Source organism: Corythoichthys intestinalis, chromosome 2 (assembly GCF_030265065.1).
Source record: "Corythoichthys intestinalis isolate RoL2023-P3 chromosome 2, ASM3026506v1, whole genome shotgun sequence".
In the NCBI taxonomy this organism is placed as follows: domain Eukaryota; kingdom Metazoa; phylum Chordata; class Actinopteri; order Syngnathiformes; family Syngnathidae; genus Corythoichthys; species Corythoichthys intestinalis.
In genome coordinates this window covers 69,189,666-69,207,785 of record NC_080396.1, presented here as the reverse complement: position 1 = coordinate 69,207,785, position 18,120 = coordinate 69,189,666, and the positions used below count along the sequence as shown (strand labels likewise).

Here is an 18,120-nt window from a genome sequence, read left to right as displayed (position 1 = left end):
TCGATAAATTCAAAGTCGTTCCCTAATAAAATCCTGATTCATTATTTTTTATGTGAGTATAACAAAACTTAAAATGGATAAGAAATTTTACATTCATCTAAATTTTACAGTAGATGCACAAAAATCACCAAATGAAGGGATAATCGCCTATATTTTCAGGATCAATAGCAATATTTAACATATCATATTTTTGCCTGAATTTTTTTTTTTTTTTCTTCTTTTTAATAATTGCAATTTTGACATACATTTTCAACAGCTAAGAAATCACTCAATTGAAGCGTGGTCATCTTTATTTTACCCAACAAAAGCCAATTTTGCATTTTTCTATATAAAATCATAACTTATTTAGGTTGAATTCCGATGTCACCATTTCCTCAGCACGTCTTGCCGGCTATCTGGCCCTCTTTGTTTTTAGATTGAAATGTTACATAAAATAAAACATGTAAAGAAATGTCTAAATTACTAGTTTTTATTAGCCAAAAAACGTCCAGTTGGCCAAAAATTACCTTATTATTTGGAATGTAAAGTTTATAAATTGTGTACGGATACATAATCCAACATTGCGACCATCACAAAACACTTTTTAAGTTGAAAATTCTTGTAAATAAATGTGTAAATCCCAGAATTTCTAAAGAAATGAACGTAAAAGAGTCTGGATTCTTAGTTAAAAGCAAAAAATCGGGCAGTTCTCATTAATTTTACTTAAATATTTAAAGCTAAAGTTCCGCAAATTTTTTCCATTAATTTCATTTTTTTCACATTTTGAAGGGTAATGCATGGTACTATTTTATACAATAATTATCTTGAATCCTTGCCCAAATCACTCTTGGGACATTCCTGCCTGCTTGTATGCACCAGTATTGTTAATCTTACTTTAAAAAAAGAATTAATTACAGATACAAATTATTTCTCCCAAAAAGTAATTGAGTTAGTAACTCAGTTCCCTGAATGTAAGAGTAATTACTTACTTGGCAAAATAACTCGTGTTACTTTTCATGTTTTTTTCCCTTTTCGTTCCAAAAAAAAAAAAAAAAAATACAAAAAAACCCCATAGGTCACACTCTTTGAAGTTTAAAGAGTTTTTGGGACAATTGGCCCTAGCCCAATTCTTTTCCCTAAACTTAACTAGAAACAGGGTTATTGCGGGTAATGCGATAACTAGATAGTAAGTTTGCGATGTTTGGAAGTCATTTAATGTTGTAAATCAACCGTTAAGGTTGTTAAAATTGCTCCCGTTATTGCATTAGTTCCCTTCTGTCTACTATCGACATGTGAAAGTTTTAAAACTGTTTAATCATTTAAAGATTTTAAATCAAGATTTTGCCGGTTTAGGAGTATTTGAGATAAAAAGTTACTTAGGTTCGTGAGGATGGTTCTCTTCAACAGAGCCTTCCTGAGAAATCTACTGCTTTATAATGGCGCCGCCGAGTCTGTCATTTCGCATCTAGTTCTATCTACATGTCATATCTACTGTAGCATCATGTGCGCGTATTTTGGAGGCCATCGGCTACAGTCAGGTTTTATTGGAGCCACCAAGCATCGCGTTTGTAACGGCGTCACAACTCCTTTCCACCTCCCCCCACTCCCGCTCGGCTCTCTCTGTGAGTCCGTGTCTCTTTTTTCGCGTCATTCAACCAACTTAGTAACGCATAGTAACGCACGCCTTCACATCCACAGTAATGGCGTTGCAAAGATGAGAAAAGTAATTGATTAGATTACTCACTACTGAAAAAAAATAACGCCATTATTAACACAGTTATACTCTAACGCCGTTATTAACAACACAGGTATGCACTAAAACTTTCGCCCTGTTTCCACCTAAATCCAGCGTTAGGACGCAGCGTGTGTTTGAGTTTATTGCAGTGAAAGCCTTCATGACGCTACGGGAAGCTGTGGCGCAATGCCTGTAGGAGCTGTCTCGTCAACTGATAATGAAGTCTATTAAAGGAGAAACGGTATCGTCATCGCACACACCATATAACTGTTTGCATTAGTCTAACACATATGTAGTCTAACACATACATATGGTACAGGTTTTCGTAGGCACCGTCTAACTGTTTGCATTAGGCTAACACACGTAATATAATTAATCAGGAAATAGTATAATTTTCATATTTACGGTAGGACTACACTACTAATATAAAATAAATAGCACACCATAGTTTAATGAGAAGAAACAGAAGAGATACACAATGCCGTCTTATCACAAGAGTGACGCACCAACTCGGGTAATCTGCTCTCCCAGCAAACTCCAAGGACAAAGCGCTTTGTCCTAAAACAAGTACAACCAGCCTGGACAGCAAAGTTGATAGCGGGCGTCCCAATCCGCGCACGAACCTAAGCCGCCCAAAACCGGCCACAGCGGGGGTGGCACAAAAGCAACGCCCAGAAACGCCTTCGACAAGACCCGCGTCAGCAAAGACTTCAAAAAGACTGGACACTGAGATAAGACAGATTTCTTCTGCTCGGAAACATGTAGCCTTGTTTTGGATCCAGAATTGTCCCTCCGTCGTCTGTTTTTGCCTTGTTTTTCACCATTGTCGACGAATAAATTGTCAACCTGTTTTCGGCGAGTGTTCTTCAAGTTTTTGAAACATGGAGTCAGTGTGCAAAGGGTTAACACAGGAACGCGCGGAGTTTAGCTTCCTCCTGGCCTGGCTCTTCGGGGGCGTCGAGCGGCGGAGCACATTTCCGTTCTGTTGCCGGCCTCCCCGTGCGGTTTGGGCTCGGAGGACTAAATTCCTTCACTATGGATGGGTGAAATCATGATGCAGCACCATTAAAGTTCCTTTCTCAATCATCAGTGGAGACTAAATGTCAAGCAAACTCTCCCTGAACTAAATAGTGCATGCATAATCATATTAAATGTGATTAAATTAGGAGCCTGTTGTGAGCCTTCAATAAAATAATTTTGGATCCAAATTTCTACCTCACTCAGTTGCCCAGTGTCGTCGGGTGGAACGAAAGGGACGTTTTGAAATTTTCACAGATAACAGATGAGTTATCTTTTAACAAATTGACGCCACCATCGTTGCTGCTTTGCCACTGTCATTTAAATGTCAGAAAGATTCATCAAGAGCGTGCCAAATTTTTGCGTAATGTCTCAATGCATCAAACATTTTATTATACAACACTTCAAAATTTCACAATGCTCGTTAATTTATCCTTATGCTTACTTGTATGCCTTTTGTCTCCTTAGATGAAAACACATGTATCCAGCCATCCAACAGTGTACTACCTCAAGTACGTATCACATTCTATTTTGTGTTGTTTGTTTGTAGTTTTGAAATATATCATTTTGTCTCATTATTTACCACAAATTTCACAAGCCCTCTTGTTGCTTATCATGACAAATGATTTCTGCAAAGAGCACGTCTTGAGTCTGGCCACATAATGGCTGATGCATCAATATGTCCATTCAGGCAATCAATTATATCCTCTTACTTATCTTGTGAGGATGGCCAGATACACCATTAGCAGGCAAACTGGACCCACTATGAATATGAACTCACACTATGGAATTTTTGTATGGCTGAAAAAATAGACTTTTTCTTCCATTTGTTCTATTATAGTGTAAACCCAACGCCCTAAATCACCCTGGTACACTAAACTCGACAAAAGAAAAACTGCATCCCTCAGGACGGTTGGGCCTTCGCCAAGGAGGTAATGACTTCGTTGTGGGTTTGTATGCCGACTCTTAATGTATATTTACAGTGAGTGCTTTATGAAAAGTAATATCACTCCAGGATCCTACCAGATACCATTGTGTGTTTTGTGTTTGTGGAGGATGAGAATATTTAACAACCGGTTATAAAACAAGGTTTTAAAGAGAGTCCTCGGGTTACGATGTCCTCGACGTATGATGTTTTGACTTTACGACCCCCGTGCCTCGTCCACCATTTAGTCCCCAGCTAGGGCATGGTGCTTGTCTGCGGGGTATCTTTGCCTTTTTCGTAATTAATGGTAAGCAATTATCATGGAAAATGAATCTTAACATCTGAAAAAGATTGTAGAAAGGAGATACACATTCAGAACAAAGTCGTGCGAAAATGCCTCGCTTGCTCTGTCCGTCACCCAAAAAAAAAAAAGCAATTGACCACAGACCTTACGTCACCAAAATTGGGTGCACATGCTTACTCAGCAATAGCTCTCTCCCTGCTTCTTCTCCATCTACCTGTCAGCAGTATTGGCAAGTATAGCATTTTATTTTTTATTTTAATATATTGTAGTGTCTAGAAGGACCAGTGTTGTTTATCTTATTTTAAAGAAGTAATTAGTTAGTTACAAATTATTTCTCCCAAAAAGTAATTTAGTTAGTAACTCGGTTACTCAACAAAGTAACTGATGTTACTTTTCATGTTCTACACCAGTGGTCCAGTCTTCAAGAGCCCCTATCTAGCTTGTTTTCCATGTCTCCCTCATCCAACACACCTGAATCAATAATCAGGATCGTAATCAGGCTCCTGCAGAGTTTGCATATGAGTTGATCATTTAATTCAGGTGAGGTAAATGGAAAACAAGCTAGATAGGGGCTCTTGAGGACCGGACTTGGCCCACGAATGGTATTTTTTTTCTCAGCACAACATGATCAATATGAACTGTTATGATTATACTGTACTATAACCTGTTACATGACCGTATTAGGCCCCAAAAATGAACAAAAATGATATGTTTCAAACTAGAAAATGAAACATTACCTGTCTAAAGAGCAAGTGTGTTCTCTAGTGGAGAGAAAAAACAATTTTCTACCATGAATTGAAAACGAATCCATTAGTGTCAAATAAATCGCTGCCAAATAAAAACGTCACATTTCAAGAAAGTTTTAAACAAATCTGCACTTTCAAACAATGTTGACTCTATTGCCACGTTTACGTACATGGAGCCAAATATTCCAATTACAATCGGAATATTTGTTCAAACCGAATAAATGTGTTCCATATAAACACCTCATTCGGAATGAACAGGCCCGAACCGAATGGAATTTCATTCCGATTCACAGGGGTGGAATATTCCTTTTCCCAAACCGATTAGAAGTAAAATTATATCATGTAAACAGGGAAGCGGAATGGTGTCTGGTTGCGTTCTTTCTGCACATGCTCCGTACTGACGTGGTGACGTCACTTTGTGACGTAAGTAACGTCACTTGCAACATGGCTTCCAACCACAGCGCACCTAATTGGAGTCCGGCGGAAAGATTGTATTTAATTCAAACTTTAAAAGAATTGAATATAATTGCTCGCTTAGACGGGCGTAAAACGAGGAACAGTGAACTATTTAAAAAAGTTCACGAGCGGTTACACGAAGCCGGAATAGACCGGAGCATTGACCAGATTAGAAACCGGTGGAAAACCGGCTACTACAAGGCAAAAGAGCAAAACAGCAGAAGCGGATACGACCCCACAAACACAACAAGTGGGTTAAAGTTAAAACAGCAGCACTCCGACGATCGATCTCCATGTTTTGCAACGTGACGCTTTGTTTTGATTAATCTGCGCATGTCAGACGGCAGTTGTCAAACGTCCTTTCGGAATAAAGGCAGTCACATGTAAACGCTGGATCGGAATAGATTCAGTGACATGTAAACAGCTGATCTGAAATTTCCATTCGGAATGATTTGAATCGGTATGAATAAAAGTCAGCATGTAAACGTGGCTTATGTCAAATAGTTTTCATTTTTACGGCACGTGAAAGACGCCACATGATTGGACAGGCTGGCATGATTATATGACTTCCGACTGCAAACCTGCGTCTGGTCTTGCGACTGTATTGTTATTTCTGATTGGTAGAATGGAGTCATGTGATTATGGCTGCGAGTTGTCATTGGTGAAACTGGTAGAGCCACTGTTGGCATCTCAGGCAAAAGTAGTCAAAATGTAGAATAAAGAGGAAATATATAGCGACTCTAGTGTAGCCCAAAGTAGTGGAGTAAGAGTAGTGTTTCGTCTTTACAAATTACTCAAGAAAAAGTATGACGTGGTAAGACTACTCTTAAAAGAACATTTTTCTCAAACTTACTCAAGTACAGTAAATGTAACACGTTTTTACCCACTTCTTTATGCATCTATTCCCCATATTCCAATCTTGTTTCCAATATTCGGATTATGGCATAGTTACAGACTGACATGTAAACACACCCAACGTAGTGCACCCGAGAGACCCAACTATTTGTATACTAGCAATAAAAGTAAATCTTAATGTGTCCCCCTTTTAAGTCATCCTGAAGGCTAAGCTATAAATCAGTTACATCTGCCATCTCTCTCAAGAGTCCTGCCCAGCCCCTGATTTATTAATGAACCTTTTTCTGTGAGTTGCAGTTATATTGCCAGTATTTATGTCCCTTACCTTTTTGGGAGTCCTAACTCGTGACAGTACATTTACATGCTACGCTCTACTTTAAAAGCTAACAAAAACAGATTTGTCACACAGTGGTTCATTCAGCATCATGCACACCATCAGAATAAAGGCACAACTTTATTACCATAATAAAATCCAAACCAGCTGTCTTAGTAGAAATATTTCATTTTTCACATGTGGGCGTGCCTTTTGTTGTTTGTAAGTCGGATCTGATTCCTCGTCCCCCTGCCGACCAGACCTCAGAACACTCAGCATGCAGCAGGTAGAAAATAAGTGCATAGTCAGCGAAAGTTGTGTTTATCATCACTCACAAACTCAATATAGTTCCCTGCTGGAATTCGCTCTTCTTTAAGGAGTGCAATACGCGACCACTCCGTAAGGGTTCTTTAAATAGTAGCATACTATAGGTCATGATAAAAAAGAGGCAGTTATGCACTGACCAAGCACATATCATAATGCATATAAAATGGAAGCAACTGGATAAATAGCAAATATTACCCTTCACAAATTGCCTCACAACTTAAGCAGCATTTTGGAATCGTAGTTGGCACCACAGCATCTGTTTCTGCACACCAAACATGACATCATTAGTGAAACATTGTGCCTGCAAAGCCAAAGGAAACACGTATTCCACATCTGTTGTGAGCTAATCTACAGCATGTGAGCTGCAGTAATATTGGGCCAATTGCTCTGTAACAGGGTCTTGAAAGCAGAGGAAGATGGTGGAGAGATCTTGGAGAGGGTTAACAGAGTGTGAGATTGTTGGAACCAGATCGATGTGCTCACAGGGTGTTCACATTCCTTCTAGTTTGGCAATGATCCTGATGTATGTGCACTGTACAACCACTAATCTCTTTTATCACATGCAAATCTTTCAGTACTTCAAGTTCACGTGTTTAGAAGTGTGCGACAAGACAGACGGAAATGCAAATATTTCAGACGATAAATGGCATCTGAGTATAAGTTGCACCACCCGAATAACAAAAGATTTTAGCCTCCTTTACACGTTTGGTATTTACTATAGATTTAATAAGTAAAATGCAAAAGTTCACCTTCCGAGTGTCAACCATGACTTTACGTAGTTGGTGAATTCATGACATACGTGAATATTCTGTTAACAAACAGACAAAACAGTGATCCCGACTAGATTTGCCTACTAAATGGAAGTTAAACTTCTTTCTTAAATCTTACAAGCGCCAGAATAATTTTAAATCAAATATTTCTTAATTTTATATACTGAGCTGCATCAAAAAGTTCAAAGTGCTGCAGGTTGCTGTCCCCTGCACGAAAGTCACGATTTTTGGGATAATTCTTATTTTAACAGAGACCGTAAACAAATGTTATATATTATAGTATTAACAATAAATTGGGTAACAAAAAGTTAAATAGGTGTTTGTTAGCGTGACATATTAACAGTTCATTAGATAACTAAAGCCTAAATAGCACAAAATAACATGTAGGGCTGCAGCTATCGACTATTTTATCGATTAATCTATCAATTAGTTCGAATAACCGAGTCATCAGATAAGAAACATTGATTGCGTTGCAGAATAAATTTTAGGAGGTGTAAAACAAAGGCTTTCTAAGATCGCACTTTCAAAAGAGCATTAAATGCGAATACAAAATGAAATTCTTAAGTGTTTTTTAAGTATGCGGGATTGTACTTTCGTTTCACAAGACCAAGAAATGCATTTGAAAATAAATTAAAATACCGGAGTTTAACTGCAAACGGTATAAAACAATAAATGCGGATCGAAGTACCATAAAAGAACAATTGGCTAACTTGCATAGCAAAAGTCCACTAGCTCAAATGCTACAAAATGTTTTTTTTTTTTTTTTTTGTAATCAATGGTCTTAACAAATCCTTCAAACACATATTCCCCCCAAAACTGCTAAATATACCTTTCAACAAAATTATAAATACATAAAAAGTCATATTAGCTCAAACAGAAATTTAAAACCTTATACTGGTTTTAACAGTGAGCAATTGGATCCAGCCATGTTGAATGAGTTATGTCATATTCACTGTTGCCACTAAAGGGCAGTGTATCCACTCAGATCAACAAAACTAGAGGTAGTCCCCAGCATACGAACAAGTTCCATCCCTATACTGGCGGCATAACCCGAATTTCCGTGTAAATCGGAATTAACCCTTTAAGTACCCCTAAATACCACTTGTTTAATGATGGAGGATACACTGCCCTCTGGTGGCAGCTTTGGGTCTGGCAGGACTCTCGCCTTGTATTGACTGAGGAGCAGACTTGTCTGACGTGGCTAAAAGGACAGCTGCGCTCTGGTTTGGCCCACATAAGGCTGTAAATTGTTTCAGCTGATATATGTTTGTATATGCATTGGTAATTAAGTTTAAAGCTACAGTTTGTGGCGTTATGTGTGAGCGATTTGCTATGTCATAGCAGCTATGTGAACACTAAATACGTAAGCATTCATAGCATTTAAGCTAGTGGACTTAAATTTTACATATTGATCGGACTAGTTTTATTATAGTTTTATTGTTAAATTGTGTGTCGTTTTGAACATAAGTGTTACAGCTTTACTAATTGTCAGAAGTGACGGAAGTAAAAAGCTTCAAAAACACAATTGCCTTGTTTGCTATCTCTCAAGCTGAACAACTTCACGTGTAGTGAGGACAGAACACGTCATATTAATAAAATAAAGTAAAAAACAAGATACTGTGAGGTACAATAAGGTACCATTTACGTGACTAAATGGCGGGCGAGACCTCGCGTTGTACAGTCGAAATTACGTAAGTCGGGTACGTCGTAACCCGGCGACGACTATTGAGTTAGATTCATGCCAAAACTAAAAAGAGAAAAGACGTGGTTTGCAAATAAAAAGTGTCATTCAAAAAAAGAAAAAACCTGTCCTTTGCAAAAAAAATAAAAAATAAAATAAAAAAAAAGCAATCATTCAAAAATGCAAATAAAACAATCATTCATGGAAAAATTGGTTTTGATTTGCTTGCAGATCGAACTGCTTTCTCTTACTGATCGAACTACAGTACTTTCTCTTGTGGATGAGAGCGCTTTCTCTTGCGCATCAAACTGCTTTCTGTTTTCACTCAGCCCAGACAATTTGGGGCTTCTAAAAGTTCGCTTCTAACAGCAGATGACGCTTTTCACTATTCAAAGGCCACAAGGACTAGACACGTTAAAACCAGAAGTTGCACTCTAGTATTAGCGATGTGCTCCATGCGAGACCAGGGTGGTGTCATGATTCGTTAATACAAACACTTTCAAAGCAAACCATTTCAACGCTACTCCAATTAAACGAATCCTCGAAGCAGCAACATTTGGTTTGAAGCTTTTTTTCTAATTTAATTACTCAAGTAATTGGTTAATCATTGCAGCACTAACAACACGCTTGCTCTCCATCTCACTACCAATCTCTACTATTGAAGTCAGTATCACTTTTAAAATACCTACCATCTCTGGAAATATATGACAAACCTAGAGCTCCCTTCTCACAGCTGTCAGTCAGAAAAACCTAAGTTGCACAGGAGTACAAGTTGCAGGCACAGCCAAACTATCAAAAAAGTGTGACATATAATCAGGAAAATACAGTGCTTTTTTTTTTTTTTTTTCCTGTTTTGCGATGGACACTTGACCTTTTCTGGTCACTGTTCTTTTCTTGTGGCCACTGCACTCGTTTCCCTGTCACCAAACACCCTGACCCCATGAACCTGACAGAGACATTCCAGTCTCCTTCATGCATGCTCCATCTGCATGTGTCACTGTGCTAATTATCTAGTCTGGCCACTGAGGATATAGTGCGATTCAAATTTCCATTCCTGAGCCTTCATTCGGGTCCAGAATTAGAATTCAGAAAACGGAGAGCTACTAGTCACGGGGGCAGATAACGGCACACAATACAGCAGCGCGTTGTCAGGCAAGAAAAAAAAAAGGAAAACTGAACCAAACCAGGGTGTGTGCTTCTTCGAAGCAAAGCCAAGCTGTGTGGCGGATTTGATCGAGGAAAGGGGCTTACTGTATGTGGCTGTAATTCCGGTGGAGGGAGGAGGAAAATCGAATTGTTTTAGTCGTACTTGCTATGCCGTTTCATGAATTAGTTGTTTTTGCTGGAGAAGGCACCATCTGTAAGCTCTCCTAGGTGAGTTTTCTGATGACCTTTTATTTGTTTTGTGTTTTATACGATTTGTTTGCATGAAGTAGTGTTTTTGTGACCCTGTAAGGAAACTGCAGACAAGTGCGCCTGTCTGACTAAGCCAGTCACGTTTCCAATGACGTATAAAGGCTAATACAGGATGCAGGCAGGCGTTCAGCACCGGCAGCTTGTCATATTGCTGCAAGCTGTGTGTGGAATTTTGAGCTTTCTCTCGCAAACATATGCCTCCTGTCTTCTTCAACTTTTCCCTCCCTCTGCCTGCCCCCACCTCTCTCCATCGCCCCTGCTAGGAAACAATTACAAAACTGTTTCAGCGCATGTGTGGGCGGCTTCTTATGAGCCCTACTCTGAGGATCTGACGCTTAGTCTTCCATCCAGTTTCAGCACTCCCAAACGACTCTCCCCTCTTTGCTGACCTTGTGATGTTTTCTCTGTTTAGATAACTCACAGCTCAACCAGGATCAGGGCGCAGGTATCCCGGAGCAGTTTACTGGCCTTTTGCACGGATCGTCTCCGGTCTTTGATTGTCGTGAGGAGCCCCTCAGGATTCCAGGTGCTCCGCCACCTGGTCATAGCCAGCCACAATTGAGAGCCAAAGCGAAAGAGCAAGCAGTTTCAACCCCACCTAGCCGTCCCAGTATGGCCGCTATCCTAACAGACTGTGATCCAAAAGCCATTTATGCAACTGTGAACAAGGAACCAAGAGACTTAGGGGCAGTAACTGGTCGGATGCGTCCTCCTGGGGACCTGAAGCTGGCCCGCAGCCTCTCGAAGTCGGACTCAGATTTGCTCGTTTCGCCTCCAAGTGAGGAAGACGGAGGACTGGGGAGCCGAAGTGAATCGGTTTCTAACTGTAGCAGCGGAAAGAAAAGGCTTGAGAAATCGCCATCTTTCACTTCGGAATGGGACGAGGTAAGTTCAATACGTCATTTGTTCAAATTGCTTTTGGGGATCATGTCATTAAACAAGTCTGCTTCTTGCTGTGAATAATTATAACGTTGACTGGTTGAAAATGGGAATCGTGGCCTTTTAACTGATTTCACCAGACTGTTTTATATGACCCTAAAAAATTGAAAGTTTGAGGCTAATTTTTGTGCGAACAATAGAGTACGGACATTAAAAATTTAATCAAAATAACAAACTCCTTTGGACGAATCTACCATTTTCATATGCTGGTTCATCATACTGAATTGTATCAACTGAAAGGAGAGAATACAAAATATCGACATTCCTACACTCAGACATTGGCTACTACCAGTATCTTTTCACTAAATCAAGGAAATTGGCAGAGGTATTGGAAAGGGCAACAAAGAACCATGAATACAGTTGTTATTCACTCTTCTCTTGCTCTAAGCTTCTCTTAATTCAGACCTTCGACAGGTTTGTTTTGAATTTGAATCTTTTGTGATTCAACTTTGATCTTAAATTTACGTAAAATTCTAAGGGTGGTTCAGTATGCTAGTGTTTAGTCTGGAGTGCAAGAAAATGTGAGTGTTGCAGGAGGAGATTAGACAGAACAAGGACATGGGGATAAACCCAGAGAGAAGCTGAGAAAATAAGATGACACACAGAGATTTGTAAATTGAAATTCAGAAAGGAGAGATGGTACACAGCTTCTTTCAACTCAGCTCATTTTTATTTGCAAAGCTCCCAGTCTATACAGAAGACAAACTCAGGCTATGTTTATACACCACAGTTACTGTGGTATGAAAAAGTATCTGAACCTTCTGGAATTTCTCACATTTCTGCATGTGATCTGATCTTTGTCAAAATCACACATATATAAAACAGTGTCTGCTTTAACTAAAACCACCCAAACATTTATAGGTTTTCACATTCTAATGATGATAGCATGCAAACAATGACAGAAGGGGGGGAAATAAGTAAGTGAACTCTCTGCCTAAGGAGACTTAAAGAGCAATTGAAACCAATTTTTACCAAACAATTTAAGTCAGGTGTGTGCCCAATCACTAATGAGTGATTTAAAGCTGCCCTGCCCACTATAAAAGACACACCTGGTAAGAAATGTCTTGAAGAAAAGCATTGTCTGATGTGCATCATGGCTCGGTCAAAATAGCTGTCTGAAAACATGCGATCAAGGATTGTTGATTTGTATAAAGCTGGGAAAGGATACTAAACCATTTCTAAAAGTCAGGATGTGCATCAATCGGCAGTCAGAAAGGTTGTCTACAAATGGGAGAGAGTTTGGCACTGTTGCTTCTCTCCCAAGGAGTGGCCGTCCACCAAAGATGACGCCAAGAGTTCAGTCCAGAATACTCATAGAGGTAAAAAGAACCCTAGAGTGTCTGTTAAAGACAGAAATCACTAGCACAGTCCAATATCTCTGTGCACACATAAACTATATGTATGGCCAAGAATGGTGTTTATGGGAGGACTCCACGGAGGAAGCCACTGCTGTCTAAAAAAAAAAAAAACATTGTTGCTCGCTTAATGTTCGCAAAAACGCACTTGGACACTCCACAGAAGTTTTGGCAAAATATTTTGTGGACTTATGAAACCAAAGTTGAATTGTTTGGGAGTAACACACAACGTCATGTGTGGAGGAAAAATGGAACAGCTCACCAATATCAACACCTCATCCCCACCGTGAAACATGGTGCAGGGAGCATCAGGATTTGGGGCTATTTTGCTGCCTCAGGGCCTTGAAAACTTGCAATCATTAATGGAAGAATGAATTCAAACATTTATCAGGATGTTTTGCAGGAAAACCTGAGGCAGTCTGTCAGACAGTTGAAGCTAAAAAGAGGATGGATGCCGCAACAAGACAATGATCCAGAACACAGAACTAAATCAACTTCAGAATGGTTTCAAAATAACAAAATACACATTCTGGACTGGCCAAATTAAAGTCCAGACTTGAACTCCATTGAGATGCTCTGGCATGACCTACAGTAAAGACAGAGATTTATGCCAGACATCCCAGGAATCTGACTACAGGAAGCGTCTGGTTGAAGTTATTGCTGCCAAAGGGGGGGCCACAAAATATTAAATGTGATGGTTCATCTACTTATATTTCCCCCTTTTGTCATTGTTTGCATTTTAACCTCATTAAATATGAAAACATATAAAATTTTGGGTGGTTTTAGTTAAGTATACACTGTTTTTTCATCTGTGTGATTTTGACAAAGATCAGATCACATTTGATGGTGATTTTATGCAGAAATGTGAGGAATTCCAAAAGGTTCAGATACTTTTTAATACCACTGTAAGATCAAACTGCCTTACTCAAACTATTCGGGGTGTGACAATATATCGGAAACGTGATATATTGCGATACTTTGTGACCCAAAAGGTTATCAATATGCTCCCACCAAGAATCGATGTATCGTTTTAAAAAGGTGTCACTGTTAAAAAAAATAAATAAATAAATAAACCAACAGGTTGCTACCAAAGTCTTCCATTAGAATAGTGTCTACGTTAGCTCATTGGCTGCCATTGATGGCGCAAGACATTAGTGCTGCAGCAATTAATTGATTAACTTGAGCAGGGTTTCCCTAAAGATTTTTTGAAGCTGTGGTGGTGGTGGGCTGCATCGAAGCCGGACAGCCCCACATGTTGTGCCGTGGGGAAATTGCTTCATATCATGACTAAAGACAATTTTTTTAACATTTATGTTTTCCAAAAAGAACCTCAACATAGCTCTGTTTGAAATGTTTCATTAGCCAGGCTAATGAAATATTTCGAAACGTGACGGTCTACATTTTGGATGGAGTATTGGGGCAAAATAAAAACATAAAATGACTATAAGATTAAATTTTCTACTAGGGAGAAAAACGTATTATTACATCGGGGTAATGTAAGTGTAAACCGCTACGTACTTTATGTACATGTACCTTACCTTTTGAGCTACGACGAAGCATTAGCAAAAATCATTCTATGGATAATAATTTGATGTAGATGAGGAAAAAGTATAACTATTACTACGAGAATGAATTTTGAATTAGTATGACATTGAAAAATGTATTATTACGTAGGGCTAATGTAGCTGAATAAGCAGCAACGTACTTCACATAGCGTGTTGCCACCTCTGTTACAATCAACACTATTGAAAGCATCTTGTGTTTTAGAATCGGTTTAACAAATAAGGTAATCCTTAATATTTTGCTTAATCTACATCAAATTATAATCGATAGAGGGATTTATACTAATGCTTCGTCGTCGGTCTTAGCTACAGTACATGTACGTAAAATGCGTATCTGATTACAGCTACATTACCCCTACTTAATCGAACAACTGTTTTTCCTCGTAGCAGTAGTACTGCACAACTTACATCTCTTTTCTCGTTATTTGGCCCTAATACATTACCACAACAATAATATTCCTTCTGTTAATGGACCCTCCTCCATTGACAACTTAAGTCTTTTCTAAATTCTTCAAAATACTCATCTGAAATTACAGTGGGGCAAATAAGTATTTAGTCAACCACTAATTGTGCAAGTTCTCCCACTTGAAAATATTAGAGACGTCTGTAATTGTCAACATGGGTAAACCTCAACCATGAGAGACAGAATGTGGAAAAAAAACCAGAAAATCACATTGTTTGATTTTTAAAGAATTTATTTGCAAATCATGGTGGAAAATAAGTATTTGGTTAATACCAAAAGTTCATCTGAATACTTTGTTATGTACCCTTTGTTGGCAATAACTGAGGCCAAATGTTTTCTGTAACTCTTCACAAGCTTTTCACACACTGTTGCTAGTATTTTGGCCCATTCCTCCATGCAGATCTCCTCTAGACCAGTGATGTTTTGGGGCTGTTGTTGGGCAACACGGAATTTCAACTCCCTCCTCAGATTTTCTATGGGGTTGAGATCTGGAGACTGGCTAGGCCACTCCAGGACCTTGAAACGCTTCTTACGAAGCCACTCCTTTGTTGCCCTGGCTGTGTGTTTGGGAGGATTGTCATGCTGAAAGACCCAGCCATGTCTCATCTTCAATGCCCTTGCTGATGGAAGGAGATTTTCACTCAAAATCTCTCGATACATGGCCCCATTCATTCTTTCCTTTACACAGATCACTTGTCCTGGTCCCTTTGCAGAAAAACAGCCCCAAAGCATGATGTTGCCACCCCAATGTTTCACGGTGGGTATGGTGTTCTTCGAATGCAATTCGGTATTCTTTCTCCTCCAAACACGAGAACCTGTGTTTCTACCAAAAAGTTCTATTTTGGTTTCATCTGACCATAACACATTCTCCCAGTCCTCTTCTGGATCATCCAAATGCTCTCTAGCGAACCGCAGACGGGCCTGGACGTGTACTGGCTTCAGCAGGGAGACACGTCTGGCAGAGTCCCTGGCGTCGCATTGTGTTACTGATAGTAGCCTTTGTTACTGTGGTCCCAGCTCTCTGTAGGTCATTCACTAGGTCCCCCCGTGTGGTTCTGGGATTTTTGCTCACCGTTGTTGTTATCATTTTGACGCCACGGGGTGAGATCTTGCATGGAGCCCCAGATCCAGGGAGATTATCAGTGGTCTTGTATGTCCTCCATTTTCTAATAATTGCTCACATAGTTGATTTCTTTACACCAAGCTTTTTACCTATTGCAGATTTAGTCTTCCCAGCCTGGTGCAGGTCTACAATTTTGTCTCTGGTGTCCTTCGACAGCTCTTTGGTCTCGGCCATAGTGGAGTTTGGAGTGTGACTGACTGAGATTGTGGACAGGTGTCTTTCATACCGATGAGTTAAAACAGGTGCCATTAATACAGGTAACGAGTGGAACCTCGTTAGACCTCGTTAGAAGAAGTTAGACCTCTTTGACTGCCAGAAATCTTGCTTGCTTGTAGGTGACCAAATACTTATTTTCCACTCTAATTTGGAAATCTTTAAAAATCAAACAATGTGATTTTCAGTTTTTTTTTTTTTTTTTTTTTCCACATTCTCTCTCTCATGGTTGAGGTTTACCCATGTTGACAATTACAGGCCTCTGTAATCTTTTCAAGTAGGAGAACAATTGGTGGTTGACTAAATACTTATTTGCCCCACAGTACTACTAGTGCCATCAGTAACGGACAAATGCCATGCTAGGACGCGACGATTCGGGTAAAACACACGCTAAAAAGAACCTGAACGTCATGTTAATATTAAGGTCGTTTTCACATGTTTAAACCAAAATTTAGTTTGTAAGAATATTTAGCATTTTTTTGTGGGAACATTTGCTTGAACTATATATATATATATATATATATGTGTGTATATATATATGTGTATATATATATATATATATGTATATGTATGTATATATATATATATATGTATGTATATATATATATATATGTATATGTATATATATGTATGTATATATATATATATATATATATGTATATGTATATATATGTATGTATATATATATATGTATATATATATATATATATATGTATATGTATATATATATTTTAGCATTTTATTGCATTTAAGCTAGCAGACCTTAAGTATGCAAGTTAGCCAATTGTTGTTTTGTTGTACTTAGATCCTCAGTTAGGTATTTTTCTTATATCGTCTGATGCTAAGGTATTTTAATTCAGTTTTAAATGCATGTATTGCTCTTGTGAAATCAAAGTGCAATTCTGCATAATTTGAAGAAAAACTCAGGAATTTTACTTTGTATTTGCATTAAATGCCGTTTTGAAAGTATAATCTTAGCTGGCCAAAAAAAATGTTACTGCAAGCATAAACACTCGTTCGTTTGTTTCACAGCTCCTAAAATTTATTCTGCAACGCATTAAATGTTCATAATCCAATCATTCGTACTAACTGATCGATAGATTAATCGATTCCTTTAATAATCAATAGCTGCAGCCCTTCTCGACATCCAATTCATTTTCGCTGGATTGGACATCTGGCGCTGTCATTGGCACTGAAACCAAAGTATTCACAGCCAGTCTTTTGTGGACATTTACAGGTCATTTCCTGTTCATTTTAGGGCATTTGCAGGTTACTTCCTGTTGATTTTGAGTCACTTCCTATTCATTTGGGGATATTCTTGCATCACATTTCTTTTCAGTAACCCAAAATCAACAGGAAGTGACCTGTAAATGCCCCCAAAATTAACAGGAAATGACCCGTAAATACAAATAAGAATAATAATAAAATAAAACAAATAGGAAGTACAGGAACTTATGTGAAATGCCCCAAAATTAACTCATTGCCTTGCATTGGCTGCCACCGACAGGCATAGACGTCCAATCAGTTTGAATGAATGTTGATTCGCTGCCACCCTCCCAGTTAAAATGGATTGGACGTCTACTTATGATAAACTCTTTCCAATGGAGTACCGCAAGGAACACGTCACTTTTGCTCATTTATATTCATGACATTAGCAATTGTTGCTAGGCGGGTCAACATCCCATTTGTCCTTAATAGTAAATGCATGGAAATAGTGTACGAACGAGATGTTTACTGAGCTAAACCTACCAATTCTGTCCGAAAATGATCGACCGAAAAGAAATGTTCTGTCAAATTCTGAAATTCAAAAACTTTGTGTTAAAAATGGCCACGAATGAAGCAATTAGAAAGTAGACACTACAAGTAGAAAAGTTGTCCTCAGACACATCCTGCCATGTTAGCTGCACATAACAACTGCACGCCACTCTCTCACTGTTTACA

The 18,120-nt window shown here is 38.8% G+C and overlaps 1 protein-coding gene across 9 annotated transcripts in view; it reads left to right on the top strand.

Moving 5' to 3' along the window:
• Positions 1 to 18,120, top strand: part of LOC130912014 (ankyrin repeat and SAM domain-containing protein 1A-like) — a 153,170-nt gene that overhangs the window by 70,921 nt on the left and 64,129 nt on the right. For all 9 annotated transcript variants that reach the window (XR_009062517.1, XM_057829732.1, XM_057829737.1 and 6 more), the window contains 3 exons: positions 3,200 to 3,243; positions 3,573 to 3,663; positions 10,937 to 11,409. Coding sequence is in view for 8 of the 9 variants with exons in the window: in XM_057829732.1 (XP_057685715.1) it covers positions 3,200 to 3,243; positions 3,573 to 3,663; positions 10,937 to 11,409 (608 nt within the window). In the remaining variant the exon portion in view is untranslated. The remainder of the gene's footprint in view (positions 1 to 3,199; positions 3,244 to 3,572; positions 3,664 to 10,936; positions 11,410 to 18,120) is intronic.